The sequence below is a fragment of the Acipenser ruthenus genome, chromosome 26 (assembly GCF_902713425.1).
Source record: "Acipenser ruthenus chromosome 26, fAciRut3.2 maternal haplotype, whole genome shotgun sequence".
Taxonomy (NCBI): Eukaryota; Metazoa; Chordata; class Actinopteri; order Acipenseriformes; family Acipenseridae; genus Acipenser; species Acipenser ruthenus.
Window position 1 is genome coordinate 20,631,153 of NC_081214.1, and position 18,426 is coordinate 20,649,578.

General features: G+C 41.4%; 1 protein-coding gene across 2 annotated transcripts in view; it reads left to right on the forward strand.

The window, feature by feature from the left end:
* The window catches only part of LOC117430683 (connector enhancer of kinase suppressor of ras 2-like), a 108,522-nt gene that overhangs the window by 63,137 nt on the left and 26,959 nt on the right, over positions 1 to 18,426 (forward strand). The window contains exons 9-13 of one of the 2 annotated variants that reach the window (XM_034903090.2): positions 376 to 522; positions 7,239 to 7,369; positions 8,395 to 8,606; positions 9,761 to 9,847; positions 13,694 to 13,941. In XM_034903090.2, the coding sequence (XP_034758981.2) occupies positions 376 to 522; positions 7,239 to 7,369; positions 8,395 to 8,606; positions 9,761 to 9,847; positions 13,694 to 13,941 (825 nt within the window). The remainder of the gene's footprint in view (positions 1 to 375; positions 523 to 7,238; positions 7,370 to 8,394; positions 8,607 to 9,760; positions 9,848 to 13,693; positions 13,942 to 18,426) is intronic. The other variant, XM_034903091.2, reaches the window with a different exon arrangement.

The window sequence follows — 18,426 nt, forward strand, 5'->3', positions numbered from 1 at the left end:
AATACGTGAAAGACCTAATACGTGTAAAAAACATACATTTGAAATGCACTAAATCTTTTAATTTTTAAAATCATTAATCCTAGGAGAGGAATTGAAGGTAGTGTGTAGTTTTAGCAGCTGTGCCGTATGAACTTGTCTTCACAGCTATGCTGTGTATAGGGGTGGGGGTCAGTATTGTATGTCTATGTCATTCTAGTCTGTGGTTCTTGTGTTTCTAGTTTGTCATTGTGGTCAGTAGCCGAACTGCATCAGTCCCTTGTGTTGTTTTTGTTCTGTTCGGAGCCCGGCAGTTGGAGGGGGGATGGTCGGTGGATGTCAGTAGCCAGTCTGCGTGATTCTAGTCTGTGTTTTGTGGCCTGTGTCTTTGCTCCCCAGGTGGGCTGGCAGCTGAAGAACCTGGTGAATGCACTGCGAGAAGACCCCAATGGCGTCATCCTCACACTAAAGAAGCGGCCCCAGAACACGCTGACCTCAGCCCCCGCCCTGCTCAAGAATGTACGCTGGAAACCCCTCGCCCTCCAGGTAACCCCTCCCCCCTCCCCCTGCCCCCCCCCCCCCCCCCGACCACCTCAAACCACCACACACAGACACACAGATACATGCATATTGATCAGAGAGTACTGTAGTTCTTCCAGCTTTCTTTTTATTAGGTCTCACAAAATGGATAGACCGAGCTGTGTGTTTTACAGGAGCTCTTTGCAGCGTGTTGGGGTGCAACGTCTAGTTACTGTGTTGAGGGCCCTGTATTAAACCGCTCCTCTTTCAGCTTGTAGTCTGTCTGTTCCAGGCCACCTTGCCTTGTACTTGAGCTTTGAACAATTCAGACTTCCAGTAAGTGTTGCTGAGACTGCAAGCAGCATTCTTCCTGGCACACTCCAGGGTGCTGAACCAGCCAAGCACTGTCCAACTTCCAGATCGTGAGCTGAACGGGCGCCCTTCTGGAGCACAGAACAAGGGCATTTGATTTTATAAAGCCTGTGTTTGGTCAGTTTGTTTGTGATTCCTGAGCAGATGAGTGTGAAACCCCTCTCCCCTGTGTTTTATTCAGCAGGCAGGTGGCGACAGAACAGATTTTATACTTACTGAAATGCAAATAAAGTTCTGTGCACCATCGTGCCACCCTTTCAGTTCACATCCTGGGAGATCAAGACAGGATCCCACTCGCATCACTTGGCCGTTTGAGCACCCAGGAAGAAGACTTCAGTTTCAGCATCACTCCATGGACGTCGCAATTGCACAGAGCCCAAGTGTATGGCAAGCTGACCTGAAGAGACTGTTAGCTAAAAGAGGAGAGGTTAAAAAACACCTTGCCGAAATCTATGGAAACTTACCTTGCACCACCACAGCCATGATAAGTAGAAATACGTTAGGCTGGGCGCAATATTTTGCGTCCTACAAAACTGTACAGAATTTAAAAAGATACTGTAGATTACTGTGGCATTTTAGCACGCCCAAGGGGGCAACATAAAGGTATCCCGCAGTCTGCTAAAAGCATACTACACTCCTCACCCAGAAAAATATTTGCAAGCATTTGCCCCCCTGCAAAACAATTTTATTTTCAACCCCTTGTTTTTCTGCAGGACACAGTTTGATTAGCAGTCTCCAGTTAACTGGCAAATATAGATTCCTGTTACTTACTCGTATCAATATTTTATAACTTTGTACATGGGGTGAATGTCCCCTGTGCCACCTCAGAAGTTGCAGAACTGGTCAGGACAACACAATAGAATTGGATCAATATTAGATCTATTTTATCAATCTGAACACTAGTGGATCTAAAGGGATCTAGGTTTACTCTGCATTTATAGTGTATTCAGTAATGTTAAATAGCAGATCAATAAATGACTCCAGGGGGAAAAAAAACAGCAGGATTAATGCAGTGCTGTAAAATTTAGATCTCTTTCTGTTTGGATCATTACAAATAAAAAGAACACACACATGGTTTCATACTGTGAGACCCCCCCTCTGTCGGTGGTGGGGAGCATGTCTTGATTTCCTTGACTTCCTCTTTGTCCCTTGGCCCCTCCTGAGCTGTAAGAGTGGGTAGAAGCATCACCCCCACCCCCTCAAGAAATGAAATCCCAGTGATTAGAATAATTATCTTCCACATCATTGCCTGTGGATCGGAGTTATCTCCCTCTCCTTCCAATTTATCCAGCCCTGTTTTACTCCCACATACACCTCCTCTATCTTCCATCCCGGTAAGATGAACCCAGGCATCTCGTCTGGACCACATTCTGTCCACACAAATGGACTCCGCTGCCCTCGGCCCCCAATCGCTGTCATTGCGGCGGTGTCGTCACGCCGGGGTTGTCTCTTCTTCCAGCGGCCAGTAAGCAGCTTTTCTGAATGCAGCAGCCAGGCTGATTGCTGAGGGAGCCCTGGATTACACAGCTGCTATTTTTAGAAGGGAATCGAGCTAATTCATTTTCATGCAGCGTGCCTGCCTTGATGTTGCAAAGCATTCTCTTGTTATATTATTTGAAGCATCAACAGAAAAATCCATATGTGCTCTGAATATAAAGTGTACTGAATGTATCGTACTGAATTTAAAATGGCATAAAGAGAGAAAGAGAGAGAGGGGGGATTTTTAAGAGGTAATTGGATTGTATTTTAACATGTACTGTATGTATATTTATAATGTTCACCTGTATCCATGTATAGCTATGTACATAAAATATTTGATTGATTGATAGCTAGATAGTTCATTTATAGTCTTTACAATATTATAAGACATTAGTATATGAATATGTTCTGGTATTTTGGGCGGGACTATTATACTTAGTATTGTATATTTGTATATTTATTGTATTAAAGTATGTTTTGTACTAATATTTTTAGCAGAACCATTTAATACAGCATTGTATTGTATTTCTTATTTGGGTATACTATACATTAGAACTGTAACACAAATCCTCATAAGCTATATAGGTAGGAGAGCTTCTGAATGTTCAGCAGTATGACCTATTAACTGTATATTCAGTGCAATAGCTTTACTACTGGAGAGGAATCAAACACTCCCAGCAATACAATCTTATCTATATTCCAGCAGAGCGGAGACAGGCACTCGTATTAGTACAGTATAAGCACCATAGAAACTCAAAGTACAGAACGGTGGAGATGGATGGCTGTAGCAGTAATGCCCTATATATAGACCCTTGCAGTTTGGAACAGTTAGTGAAATATTATTTGTATACCAATATAATACCAGGACATTCCTCTGAACAAACCCTAGTTCAAGCAGACCGTAGCTTTGCCTGCAACAAAATTGATTTGGAACAAATATTGCACAGTGGAGCAAATATTATTATTATTATTTGTTTATTTAGCAGACGCCTTTATCCAAGGCGACTTACAGAGACTAGGGTGTGTGAGCTGTGCATCAGCTGCAGAGTCACTTACAATTACGCCTCACCCGAAAGACGGAGCACAAGGAGGTTAAGTGACTTGCTCAGGTTCACACAATGAGTCAGTGGCTGAGATGGGATTTGAACCGGGGACCTCCTGCAATATAGATTCATACTATTGTAATAGCATTGATATGTCCAGTATGGTACCCACTGTAGTTCCATTCTACAAGTCTGTCATACTGTTGTATTGTAACATAGTTACCATAATCCCCAAGTAGAGAACTTCTGCAATGCTACTAAATTGATATTGAAGAGCATTCAGCAAGGGAGGGTTTAAAAGGTTAGCTTCCCTGCTCAATAGCCCCATAGGGGAGATGATAGTGACACTCAAGCAGTTACCGTCCCGTACAAACTCAAGGTAGTGTAGCTCCTCAGTCCTGATGCTCTCCTGCATGGCACCCCAGGAATGTAAGCTATTAAGCTCAAGAGTAGACAGGCCCTTCCCAGTGGTGTAAGCCTGCTAAAAGCTACACTTAATCCCAGAACGGAGGGCCCTCTCCCTGCAGAGCAGCACAGAAGGGGGTGGAGGTATTATCAGTAGGCCTGTAGCTGCCAAAGCCTTTCTGATATAATATTGAAATTCCTCATTGCTGCTCTTTGCTTTGTGTCACGTTAAATGCAGCCTTGACCTGATACAATTACAATCCCGCCTTTGTTCTGCAGACTTGTTTGCACGTTAAGTCTGTAATCTTATTGTCAGAGTTTTGTAACTCGTGTCAGGGCTGAGGTAGTGACAAAGGCAGCGAAGGCGGCTGTAATAATTAGCAAATTACTGTTTTCAGTTGTTAGATGTCATAATCATGTGAAGCTGGGGCTGGGAGTGCTTTCTTTTTTTTCCCGTTTGCGAACGATTGCTAAATTAATGAAACGGGCAAAACTATGGCAGAGCTAATTGTTTAAAAGAATAATGACACGGGGACAGTAATTGTTGGGTTATGGGGGTTATTTGAATTTTTTTTTTCTGTTTTTCTCACATATTTGACCAGCTTTATCAAGATCTTCACAATTACAATTTGTACCCTTTTTTGTGAGAGTTACTTGTAACAAACAATAATTTAGCCACACAGTCCTTTTGATCCTGTCCCATTGTAACCCTTACTGCAATAAACTGCAGTATTACTGTAATAAATACAGTGCAGCATTTTGGGTGCTGTACAATGCAATAGTACTGCATGAATACTACGGCCATGTGGTACTACTGCTGTACAGATTAGAGCTGTATTTCCACTGCATTACTTTGTAAAAGGAAAGCATGGGAAAGTATGGAAAGACACATTTTCATAGTGTAATTATTGCAAAAGCATGGGAAACCTTGCAGTAAACTTTAGAGTGTGCTTTTAGTATATTGTGGACAGCAGTAGTGGTAGCTCCCACACAGCATCTGCTGTGATATGATGGCTTCCAGGCTCCCTGCTCATTTAATTATGTGCCTCCTAGATAAAAAGCAATGGTCGTATTTTACAGTGACCAATGGTCATAGACAATGCAATTCAAGATAATTAAAGTGCCACTGTAACTGAAATATCGATATTGCAGTGATCCTGATAAAATCTGTATATTACAGCTCATGTCTACATTCCCTTTCTAAAGTTTACTGTGGTGCATCATGATAAAAGCATAGAAAAGTGAAGCAAAATGACCTTGCAAATGTACCATGGTAAAGTTTTATATAGGTCTTTTGTAATTTGCTCAAGTTTAAACTGCAGTTTTTTTTTAGTTTTTTTTTTATATGGGAATTCAGCTGAAGTGCTGTATATCATAGAAAAAAGACAAAGCGATGTCTTCATGTAACCGGTATATATAGAAGCACATTCACACTGGCTTAATAAACAGAAGGTCTGTGTAGAGATGGTATTTCTGTACATACAGTCGGAAAGGGGTTGCTTGGTTTCAGTATCCATATGCCCCCATTCAGTATTAACTGATAACCTAGGACCATATTTCCTGCACTTAGGAATGAGTCTTAAGACTGCAGTTCCTATTGTCCTCTTCTGATACAGAGTTGTTTAGTTTACTGCAGCAGATTATTATTATTATTATTATTATTATTATTTATTTTTTTAGCAGACGCCCTTATCCAGGGCGACTTACAATTGTTACAAGTTATCACATTATTTTTTACATACAAGTACCCATTTATACAGTTGGGTTTTTACTGGAGCAATCTAGGTAAAGTACCTTGCTCAAGGGTACAGCAGCAGTGTCCCTCAGCTGGGATTGAACCCACGACCCTCCTGTCAAGAGTCCAGAGCCCTAACCACTACTCCACACTGCTGCCCTACTACTCCACACTGCTGAAGTGATGTCATTCGTATACATACACAGTGGTGGAAATATCTGAGGCATCTTGAAGCTGGGAATGTCATTTTCGGAGATGTGTGAGTTGAGGAGACCATGCACAGACCAGCCAGTTGCTCTAAGAAAACTGTCAAGACCAAAATAATTTCCAAAATTGCTTATTTCTTTCTGTATAGCTAAATTTGTACAATATTTCCATTGTTCAGGCTTGGGATAGACAATTTGCTACCATGGATCCTACTTCTTAGACTTAGGACCTAAGATGGGAATCTAGCACAGGTTTGGCTAAACTTCGAAGAATGAATATTTTTATATAGTAATAGTCTCTATGTGCCCTGGTCTCCCCTACCTATGGACTACATTTGAGGGAAAATGAGGTATTGTAAAGTTAGGGTGTGCCTCATATTTTAGGAGTAATTACCCTTTTGAAACTTGAAGTTGTTAGGTATTCATTAAATGGAATAAAACGTGTTAATTACTCGACACAAAACAATGCGGTCCCACGGTTTCACAATTATTGACAATCTGATAGTGTTATTTAACATAAAACCTGCCGTAATCAAACAAACTAAAATTTATATTTTATATGTGTCTTACCTTTCTTTTATCCTTTTTTTTACTTTCATTAGTTTCCTTAGAACCACGTCATCTCTGCAATGAATTGCAGTGAGTCCTGTGCAAGATGTAAACTCGACAAAGAAAATATATTCCAGTTTCCACGGTGGTAGCCCTTGAGTTATGTTTCAGAAAAGGTCACATTTACGTAACGAATCAGTTGCATTTGCTAGTTTTGAAACATATTTTCGTTGTCAGTTTACTGTTGGTCACTCGAAAATAGATTACTTTGAAATGATTGTTGCTTTGACACTCTTAACCCCACTGGACTCGCTATTTAGTGAGTATGTTGACAATTTTCCTCTTTGATCTGGTTGCTATGGAGCTGTGCATAGGTTGCTAGGAACCTTCCCCTGGTTATCATCTGTTCCTGGTTGCCATGAACCTCTATCTGTTCTCTGGTTCCCTGGTCTACACACAGGTTCACACCAACTGGTTCTTATCAATGATTGGTTACAATAGTAGTGGAACCAGCCAGGTATCCTAGTAACCGATAAAGTAACCAGTCAGACTTCTGAAACAGTGTATACCAGAAAAAATGACTTTGGTATAAGCGCTTTTAGTACTTAGCGGGCAGCTGGCTAGAAAAGCATATTTCTAACTTTTTTTTTTTACAGTGCTTAAATGCTTAAAAGAAAAGGTTTTTAACTTCTATAAAATTGAACTGGATTTAGCACACTGGCCCATGGAAACCAGGAAGCCTGTATTAGGTGTTGCCAGAGTCCTGGTTGCTAAGGTGTAAAAAGATATTCTTGGATACCACTGACTTAGTAACATGGAATCGGTTGCCATAGTGCTGGTTACTAACACTTACAAAAATGATCTTTTCAGTCTATGGCTTCCTGGTGCCAGAGCTGCATTGATCTGGTCACCCTATACCGCTTTAAATAACCATGAGTACCATTCTCTCCACAGCCCATCCCTACCAGCCCTAACAGCTGCTCAACCACCCCAACCAACACAATGGGCATGTCTTCGAAGATGGACAGCTCTAACATGCATGACGTTTTTATCCTGTCTCCTGTCTCAGGGCTTTATGGACCCAGGTAAGCCAAACCACGTTCTGTTGGGCCTGTTTTTCATTAGACGCCCTAAAGTGGAGTGTTGCCTGTCTTTGCTTTGAGTCCATTTAAGAAATATTCTTGGACAAAATGGCCTTTTCACATTAGATAATGCCCTCTCTGTCAGTTAAAGTTTTTGTTTTAAATAATTAGGTAGAAGGGAAAAGCAATTTATTATGTATACCAAACTGCATTTCTGTGTTTTTTCTATTAGAAGAGCAGAGCTGAAAAAGAGGCTGTTTTCGTACGCTAGGAAGTACTGTGGTCATATTAGGTCACGGTTATTATATGATTCTGTGCTTGCTTCACTATTGAACAGAGGCCTCTGGGGGCGGGAGATGCAAGTTCAGCCAAGTTGAAGAATAGTGTAGCAGAAGGTGACTAAAACCATTTCCTGCCACATTGAGGTCAACGTCCCTAACATTCCTGCACATCCCTGTTTACTGCCGTCGCTTTTAAAACCTCTGCATTCATTTATTCCCCAGGCGGAATTGAACCTTAAAAACAAGCGTGCAACTTGACTGAAATGCAATGCACAGGACACCATTCACAGAAAGACAGAATGAAAGCTGAAAAACAGCAGCTGTTTTTATGCTGTCGAAGTCACTGCACTGCGTACTGGGAATATGATTTTTTTTAAAAGCTGTCGATTTGAACATAAACTTGTTCAAATTGTTTCAATGCTCCAGCCAAGCATCTCTTCTGAATAAATCCTAAAAATGGTTAAGCGTGGTAAATTTTGTTTTGTGTATTTTTTATGTGACTAAACTGAGACTAAAAATAACATGTTTTTGAAAGTATTTAAAGTTGAAAGTAGACTTTAATACTGTGTTTCACACTGTCCATGAGGCCAAAACACCAGGAAGATGCAAAAATATGAAGATGCATATGAAAACAATTCAAGCACATCCTATAAACACCTACCATACTGATCCAAAATACATAAACCAGACCACATAATTCAATGCCCACGTTTACTCAAACTGCACTTGTATGTTTTGTTTGTCCAGGGAAGAGATGGGCATCATGTCCTGTGATGACATGAGCAAGTACGGAATGGGAAAATCCGGGATGAAGGGCTCGGAATCTCCCAGCTACTTCCTGGACCACGATAGCGGGAAATACTACACACTGATGGAGGGGGAGGGCGTCTCGGTGGGGCCAGACTATGAGCGGGGGAGATCGACGGGTGTGCGGAGACGAGAGAGGACGCCCACTCACGGTATGGCGCACTCCTCTGCCTTTGCTGCTCCCTATTTCACATCTGGATGCTTTTAAATTGGGAGGACGTCAGGACATACATGTCAATGAAGCTTTTCATTCTAAACTCCTAAATAAGCTGGCACTTTCTATATTAGGATGTTCCATTCATGCACATCATTATGTCACGCTGCAGAATCTAAACAAGTCTATTTTAAAAACATTAGGTGATGTAAATTCACCAAAGTATTTAACTAATCTAACTGAACAGTATTTGTACTAGCACTTAATGCAAATGTTGCTGTTCTTCTTCTTCTTCTTCTTCTTCTTTTTCTTTTTTTTCTTCAAGCACAGCCCTGTAAAGTACATCTCCTATTATAAAGTAATTTGTGAAATCAGGAACAATCTGACGACAAGTAGAGCTTTAGTGAATGGCTTTGGAGCGCCTGGTGAATGTGTGATTTTCCATTTCAAGTGAGAGACTGAGCGGAGGGGGCATGAGATTAAACTGCGGGAGGTTTTATCAAGAGCGAGCTCTGAAGCAATGAACTCCATGCCATGTGTCCCGTCCCCCCGTCCCCAGCAACCGCAGCTAGGGCTGTAATTGTAATTAAATAACAAAACATAACATTATATTTTCAAGGCGCTTACTCTAGTCAGGAATCTAAGGAAATAACTCTTAAATTTAGGTTTAAACCTACTGTCTTTTCCATATACTGTACTTGTTATATAAACAGAATGCTCCAGAAAATTAGATAAAAGCATGCTGAGCTATTGTTTAGAAACACCAAACCAATCCGTGCTTTGAAAATGTGCCTGTATGCTCATAGGACTGCGATAAATAACTTCACCTCCCTGACAAACAAAAGAAACAGCTTCTTGTTGGGACTAATGGAATTTGTCTGTTGCTAACGTGTTGTTATGTTCCTACCCAGTAATAAGAACCTATCCTCTCTGGAAATGAGTGCGCATGTTAGTAAAGATAAAACACTGTCTGCTGCAGCCGGGGGTATTCTAATAGCAGGCTGTGGAATTAGTTATGGAAAGATTACATCAAAGTAATTACTTCACAGGGCCATGCTTTGCTTATCTGATGTGTATTAATCAGATGTGCTGCTACAGAGTGGCCCCACTCTTCTCAGGAGGCGAGTGATTGGTCCTTGGGCTTTTTTTCAGGTGACCTGAGGCCGGTTTCCATGCCAACGGAGTACAGCTGGATAGGAGAGACCAAGGAGCCCAACATGTACAAGAGGGGGAGCAGAGGTGGGTGTCTGCGCTCTGAGTGGTATGTTCCAAAAGCGGCGCACTCCACACACTTTCTGAAGATGGTATTCAGTAGATTTACATATAACACTTCCTGTTAATTGCATATTTGTCAGCATCTAGCAAGGAGCTTTTTTTTTGTTTATGGGTACTGTTATGTTGCGAAAGGGAGAAACTTATTATCCAAATGTATAGAAACGTATCTATCCATCTCTTTGCTGTCTATCATCTTTTGGTTCATCTGCTATCCAGCGCATAGATCTGTCTACTAAACAGTGTGGGATTGAAACAGACATCACATCACTCTTTTTTTAGACAGTATTCAAGATGAATGATTTACTTCTTACAAACTAGTGGAGGGGATATCTGATTAATAAATAGATTGGGGTTGGATCAAACAATTGGAAACACCAGCTGTATGTAACAAACACTTCTGTGAAAATGGGCTGCCTCCCATGTGACTGATGAATTTGTTCCACATATGTTTTCTGTTATATATAAACTTTTTTTCCCGTTGAAAGTCAGTTTCTGTCATGATGGACAGCAGAACTAAATGGGACATTGTGAAGAGCAGGCGTCACTGCAGATTTCTGTAGCTTACATGGGGGACATGTCCCCCTCACTTTCACAATGACAGGGAAACGTCCCCTTCACATTGCAGCAATGCTAAAACTTTTATTTTTCAATTATTTATTCGGATAAACACTAGTCAGTATAGAAGTCTCCACTAGGAGCCAGCGGCAATGATAATCAACTGAGGCAGCATTGGAACGCAATGCATTGTGGGTGATCTCAAGCAGAGAGGAGAAAGTGAAGCCAGGTAGTAAAGTGTTTCTACAAGTTTTTTTTTTCTTCTTTTGATTGTGAAATTTCTAAATCAGGATACAATTTCTGATGTCTATGGTCTCAATACTATACAAATATTTTGTATTTGAGTTATGGGATAAATATTGTCGTTTATTTATGAAATAAACCCTCCTGTCCTCCAAAGAGGAAGTTCAGGACCGCAAAGGTGCCAGTCTGAATGAAATGAGCCTTTATTTTTGATGTTATTACTACATGCCCCAGACCAGAACATAAGGTCATGTTGTGTGGTTTATGATATTCAATCACAATTAATCTAAAAAAGCAGCCATTATATAGAATATCAAGGCTTTATGGGCTATCACATATTAAGTTGTTTTTGTAGAAAATAGAGGGGAATGGTGTGAAACACAGAACCCTTGGAAAGATTCACAGAAGAGACTGATATTTAAACTTTAAAAGATGTTTTGTACTAAAGGGCAATATTAGCATTAGGGCAGCTGCAATGGGATTAGCCAATGGTAGAATTGTACCACAGAAGTAACATGTTCTTATCAATGGTATCACAATAGTTTGAACCATCTCTGGTAATCAAAAGCAGTACCATGTAACTATATCCAGTTTTATTTCGGGTTTATAAACTATCACTATGATGGCATAAAATAGTTTTTTGTTTTTTTTAACTTTACTGTAATAGGAGGCAATGTACGAGGTGTCCCCATACATTATATGAGAGACTAACACACTGGATACAGATTAGTTGCAACTAAATCAATCCAGTGGAGTACACACTATACTGAGGGGAACATGAAAAGTGCAGGATTTCACTTGTCAGATTCAATTACATTCTAGAGTCGCCATAAGAGAAGCTTCCATGTTGTTTTTTTTCAGACTAGCCCTTGGCCCTGACTCTCCCTTTTGCTCTCTCTCTCTCTCTCTCTTCTCTCTCTCTCTCTCTCTCTCTCTCTCTCTCTCTCTCTCCCTCCCTCTCTCTCTCTCTCTCTCTCTCCTCCCTCTCTCTCTCCCTCTCCCTCTCTCTCTCTCTCTCTCCCTCCCTCTCTCTCTCTCTCTCTCCTCCCTCTCTCTCTCCCTCTCTCTCTCTCTCTCTCTCTCCTCTCTCTCTCTCTCTCTCTCTCTCTCCTCTCTCTCTCTCTCTCTCTCTCTCTGTTGCTGTAGGAGGGAGACATTTTCAACCCGTGTCTTGACTCGTGGGTTTTGTTTTTACACTTTCTCTGTTAAAAAATAAAATCCCTCTTGGAAAAGTTAAGTGTGCACATTGCAGTCTTCAAACAAACAGCTCTGTGTGGAAGGCCCTGTTTGTGACACGTCATAACAGCATGTGCAAAGGCTTTGCACAAAAACACAGTGGCACAGACAATCACTCAAGTACAGACACAACCACCCACTCACAACCAAAAACAGAAGAGTTGAAAAATGTAAACGCACACAAAGACATGAATACACACACCCGCTACAACAAAAGACTGGCCTTGATGAATGACGGCAAAATGTGAAGCACGGTACCTACAGCTACATAGATGCATGCAAATCCAACAACATAAAAACATATACGCTATACACGAAAAATGATTATAGAAAAAAAGAAAAACCCACACCAAAATACTGATATTCCCAAACCCAAGAATCAGAGCTGAGCAGTGAAGTGATCACACCCTCACCCAGCTGCAATGCATAGTGATTTGTATTCACACCGCAGAAGAGAGTCAACAACAAAAAAAAATCTCTGAAACCCATGAATAGCATTAAAGAAAGTGATTCCTTTTGGGTGTGCCGGTTCAATCAGGTTGTACTCCCCCTCTGTGTTACTAAATATAGCTGCCGCCTACGACTGAGGAAAGCGGAGGCGGTCTCAGCTCCCCCCTCTCCTCTCAGACGGCACGATGCAGCTCATCAGGGCTGCGAGAAACTGACGCCCTCCTGAGACACGCCGGTTCTCACTGAATCTGTTAGACGTTTTGTTTTAATGACCGACAGAGCAGTGAAAGGATGCATCATTAAATAGCATTTTGTATAGTGTGTGTGCGTGTGTGCTGTCTTTTTGTGTTGTCTGTTTTTAATTTCAGTGGATTTGTTACCCTTTACAAAATCTAAATCTGCCCTTACTGTTAAATGTGTGTACAATAAACTCTTATTCAGGCAGAAGATTTTGACAAGTGTCATATTCAGCGCGAGACATTTCTCCATGAAGTCGTACTTTGTTTTCAGACAGGAATCTTTACTCTTGTCTGAGAATGGAACCATAGTCCCTTTGGTTTCAAGCTACTGTAAATTCTTTGCAAATGTGAAATGTACAGCATGGAAATATTTGTTGCTGGTAAGTTTATCCAAAATTAAAACACTTAATCAAGAAATCTAAGTGAAACTAAGGAAGCATCTTAGCCTGGTTGACAAATTCTGTGTCTTACCAAATTACATTTCTCTCTTTTGATCAAAGCTAAGCGACAGAGACTGCCTTGTGATGGCTGCAGAAAAATAAGAAGTACTTATTTCATTTTTTACTGAAACGCAATACTAACAGAATGTGAGCAGAGAAAATCCAAACTGTTAAATTACCCTTATTATTTGTTTGGTTTTAAATGGGCAACTACTCCAGCACCATATTTTATTTAAGGACCTGTGACATCTTATACTTGCATTTGCAAGTATGAACTACAGCCTTTTAAATGCTAAATCAAACATTAGTTAATATTATTACAACAGCAGGTAAAATGATGTGCACAAACAAAGCAGTGGTGTTTGTAGCTTAATATATCTGAATCATTCATTTTCCTACTAAGTCTAATAATATTTAATTTTCTCATGCTTATGCTATGCATTTACCACAGTTTGTCTTGCTTTAATACGCTTTGCTGTGCTATTACCATAGTATACTGCAGTAAACTTCTTTGCTTATTCTACATAAACTCTACATCATTTTGCAAAACTCCTTATTCCAGCTAGTGATTTGCACCTGCTTGTGTCTCTGGTCTGAGCACAGGGAAGGGAAGCATGGTGATAGCCTCCTCTTCTTTATTTTTTCAGACTCTGAGAACTCTCTCCTTCGTTACCTGAGTGACGACAAGATCCTGGTGATTCAGGAGGAGCCGGAGACCCAGCGTGAGTGTAAGCGGGACACGGGCCGGCGCTCCCGGAAGAAGGGCAAGAACCCCAGCAGCCCCAGCTATCCCATCAGCCCCTCCCTGCTGACATCCACTGTGCGGCTGGACTCGTCCCAGTCAGAGCTGCTGTCCTTCCCTCTGCCCGAGAGCAACACTGTCCCCCTCTACCACGTAAGTGCCCTCACTTTGACTTTAACATGCTGGAGTCCACAGACTGAGCTAGCCTGTGTCAAATGGATGTCACCTACAGGGCATGGACACTTCATTAGGACCCATTATTATTATTATTATTATTATTATTTATTTCTTAGCAGACGCCCTTATCCAGGGCGACTTACAATCGTAAGCAAATACATTTCAAGTGTTACAATACAAGTAATACAATAAGAGCAAGAAATACAATAACTTTTGTTCAAGCAAAGTACAAGTTTGACAAACCACAATTCAATAATACAGCAGGTAATAGTGATAGTTACATCAGGATATGATTAAATATTGATAGTTACATCAGGATGTGATTAAATACAAAGTACTACAGGTTAAAAACTTGGCAGATTACAGTATTCTGAAGTACAGGATTAAATGCAGTAAAATAGGGGGCTGATAAGAGCAAAATAAAGCACATTTACATGAAGGGTGATAGTGTGCCAGGATACAAACAGAGGAGTTCTACAGGTGCTCTTTGAAGAGGTGAGTCTTAAGGAGGCGCCGGAATGTGGTCAGGGACTGGGCAGTCCTGACATCTGTAGGAAGGTCATTCCACCTACAGATGTCAGGACTGCCCAGTCCCTGACCACATTCCGGAAACATATAACATAGCATAACAATTCCATTAACAATTAAGCTTCGGTATCACCACCTACTCGATATATTGCGGTTATCGGGGTCAAATATAAATCCGCTATATATCGAGGGCCGCAATATAGAGAGAGACCCATAGAAAAACAAATAGGCTAACAAATACTGTACAACCACTCCCTCGTTTTATCGGGGGCATCAGGGTCCAATATAAATCCTTTTCTCATTTTTCATATAAAAAGCTGCACACCGTTTTAATTCATACTGTGGAGGGTAGCTGCTTTTCATCAACTTAAGTCTCTAATTAATTTCATGAGCCTTCTGCTCCTTCCTCAAATGCACAAACACGCTGCATTGAAAGAATCCATTCCCAACATAGGAGGCTTGTTGCTAGGGAGCTGACGTCACTGCCCTGTGACTTTTGCTAGTGCATTGCTGCCACAAGTGAACGCCTTGTTGGCTAAAATAAAAAACGCTTCAGCAAGTAGATATTTAATTTGCTTTGTGTTATTGTGCAATGCGTGTGTATATGATAACAGTACAATATTAATGCTTTGTTTTTAATTGTTTTGTATATTTTTGTTTGTGATGTGCAGGACGAAATAAAACAAACAGTAATTCTAAATGAATTATATTGCAGCTAAGCCAAGACTGCGATATATCTGAATCTGCAAGATAGCGAGGGGCAATATAACGAGGGCTGGGTGTATATATATATATAAAACCACTTATGCAAAAGAAACCGAACCGGTCATTCTAGTTCTTCACCAGGGCACCTGGAGTCCACTGAGATTGCAGGGCATCTGAAACAGCGCTGCTTGCCTGTGCACACCAGCCGGTATGCTCTTCTGTATTGCAATTGTTTCCTATGTACGTACATTATACATTATCGGCTATAGGTTCGGTGTGCTGGGTATTATAGTGTGAACAAGGACTTCCAGCAAGAGCTGTCATGTCAATGAACGGGAGAGGAAGGTCGTTTCAGCAGTGCGTACTCTACAGTATGTAAGCCAGGAATCCCTCTTTTTATTATTATATTCTTTCCTGACTCCTCGCAGTTGGATGTCCTTGAAATTACAGTTTTTATCTGTGAGCCCACTGAGAAATGCCGGAAAGCTCCTTGCTGGCACCTGATTGGGTGATTACAGCTTCCAGAGAGCAGATAGCAACCAGACTGGCACTGAGATTCTCGTGCACTGAGCGGGTAACCCCAGCACTGTGCCAACCGCATTGGCTTTCAACACAATGTGAGTTTTATCTTCACTTCCCCAATCCAGTGTGGGAACACTGTGCTTCTCAGAAAGCAGGGTTAAAGGGTCTGCTCTGTATACATCTCTTCAGTTCAGCACGCCAGTACGCTACCATGCAAGTGGAATCGAATGAAGCCGTCCAGAACGTTTTTACAACCTGGTCTTTATTGTAGATCCAGATCCTGGATTGAAATGGACTGAAAGAGCCACAAGTGAATACTACTATTCTATACATACTGTACTTCCCATTCCTAATATCTGGTTGGGCAACCACTTACCCCGACCACAGACAAGCCTCTCTTACTGCCTTTTCCCTCTGTCCATCGCTAACTATTTACAGGGCACACCATTGCTGATACTCTCTCATGTGCAATGTCTTTCAGCAGCCTACCAATATGACTGTCCTTCCTACTGTGGCACCTACTTGACGTGCACCCACATGCAAACGCTGGTGGATTGTTCACTTCTGGTGCAACAGTGCTACTCTCACATCACATGATCAACCTCATTTTATCACATGATCTAATTCAGGGTGATTTCTAATTCAAATGCAATCCAGGGGACTGGTCCTAATAAAGTGGAAAACATAGTTCTGTTCAGTTACTACCTCTTGCCTTCTTGCCGCAGTTCACCATATTTATAACTGTAATATATAGAACTATGCATAATGAAATATACGTTAACTGGCTGAATATTTCTGATGAATCGATACCCCCTGTTAAAGCTAGAACCTGGTTGGTCATCATGCTTTGTGCCCCCAGCTGTAGAGTTTCATTTCCTTGCAGTGAATGGCTTTTCCACAGGAGTATTATAAAGTGGCAGACAGATAGATGTTGGGAATGAGTGAAAGTTGAGGGCTAAGGTCAGTCTAAGGATTACCATTCAGGCGTTAGTGGCTCAGATAATTGCCCCGCCTTGTGTTTGTCAGAAGTGACGTTTAGGCAGCAGTAAAACGGTCCATTGAGTTCAGTCTACTGAGTCGTGTGCTTTGGGGATGGGCAGGCAGCCTGCCTACAGGAAAGGGGATACAACCCTAGAGTACCTGGCATATATTTATTCAGTTTCATAATATTCATATAATACATTATTATTAGTAGTAGTAGTAGTAGTAGTAGTAGTAGTAGTAGAAGTCGTAGTAGTACAGAACATGTAATAATGTTTTCATAGAGGCCTCTTGCTCACCAGGCTTCACTGCTTGTGGGGCTGCAGTAGTGTATGGGAGTTTATTGTCTAATTAATAGCCACACTGCTTCCTGCCTCAGCCTGCTCCCACGCCGATATACACAGTAAATACAAATATAATGCATATCAAGAAGTATAGCACAGCTCTTTCCACAGAACAAACCAGAATGACTTCAACCTGTTATCAAACAGGGTTTGGTCTGTTTGAATACAGGTATTGGGCTGTGCAACACTGCATATCCAGTGTCTGTGCTAGAGCAAGAATGTCTTAACTTCAAGATACCTTAAGGAAAATGGAGCCCTGCAGTTCTTCTGCATGCACACGTAATAGTCTGTGGAGAAAAAAAAGACATCAACCTCTCATAAAGTGCACAAAGCGGGACAATAAATCTGCATGCCGTGAGAGTGCGCATAAGAGAGGTTAGTGTGGGCAAACAGCTGCATCCTTCAATCGATTGCTCCTGCCACTGAAACTTTCAGACCCCATATCCACACACAGCTCACCCAAGAGACAGGAAAAGGTGTCCCTGTGTGCAGGACCTGTGTGGGAGCAGGACCCAACAGACAGGAAAGCTGCCAGGCCTCATAGAGCTAACTGACCCGCAACTAACCCTGGAGCACAAACCAGATGGAATGAATGGCCTTGGTGCAGACACCTAGTCATATTAGTAGTGGTAGGATTAGTAAATACTCTGAGCCACTCAAACCCACTCCCTTTCACACTGCATTCAAGTGCTCTAACCATGACTGTACTTCAGATCAAATCAAATCAAATTTTATTTATAAAGCGCCTTTCATGGCAAGCCATCCCAAGGCACTTTGAACTAATGGAGTTGAGTCTGATACTCCATACAGTACAGTCCTGTGCTCCAGTAATAGAGCCCCTCAGTTTCTGCAATTTTGCACATCAGTGTTTTTCCCTGGGATTAGGGAATTCTCAATCCCCATGACTCGCAGATGCTCAGTCCATCTTAACGAGTGCCTGTACTTTATCTCCAAAGACACTCTCTCTTATTGCTTGGGAAAGAGGGGGTTAGCATGCAAGAGAGAAACAGTTAAGTTAATCGAGCCAGGGAGCGTCACATTTTTCACTGTCGAAATCTAATAACTTTAAAATTAACAGGCAGAGGAGCAGAAAATGTTTTAGACTCTTAATATGAATAAATTATGCCAGCGGCATGACAGGCGACAGGTGGGGTTAGGGTTGGGTTTAGGGTTAGGGTTAGGGTTAGGGTTAGGGTTAGGGTTAGGGTTAGGGCTTACCTCTGTGCTTGTGGTTAAAGTTAAGGACTGACCTGACCCAGCCTGGCTCCTGTGGGTCAAAAAACGTTTTGTGAATATTTTTGTTGTTTAAAGAAGGAAAAAAAAAACACCTGTTTTTTCAATGCAATTCACGATAGTTTTTGTTTCAAAATAATAGCGAAGA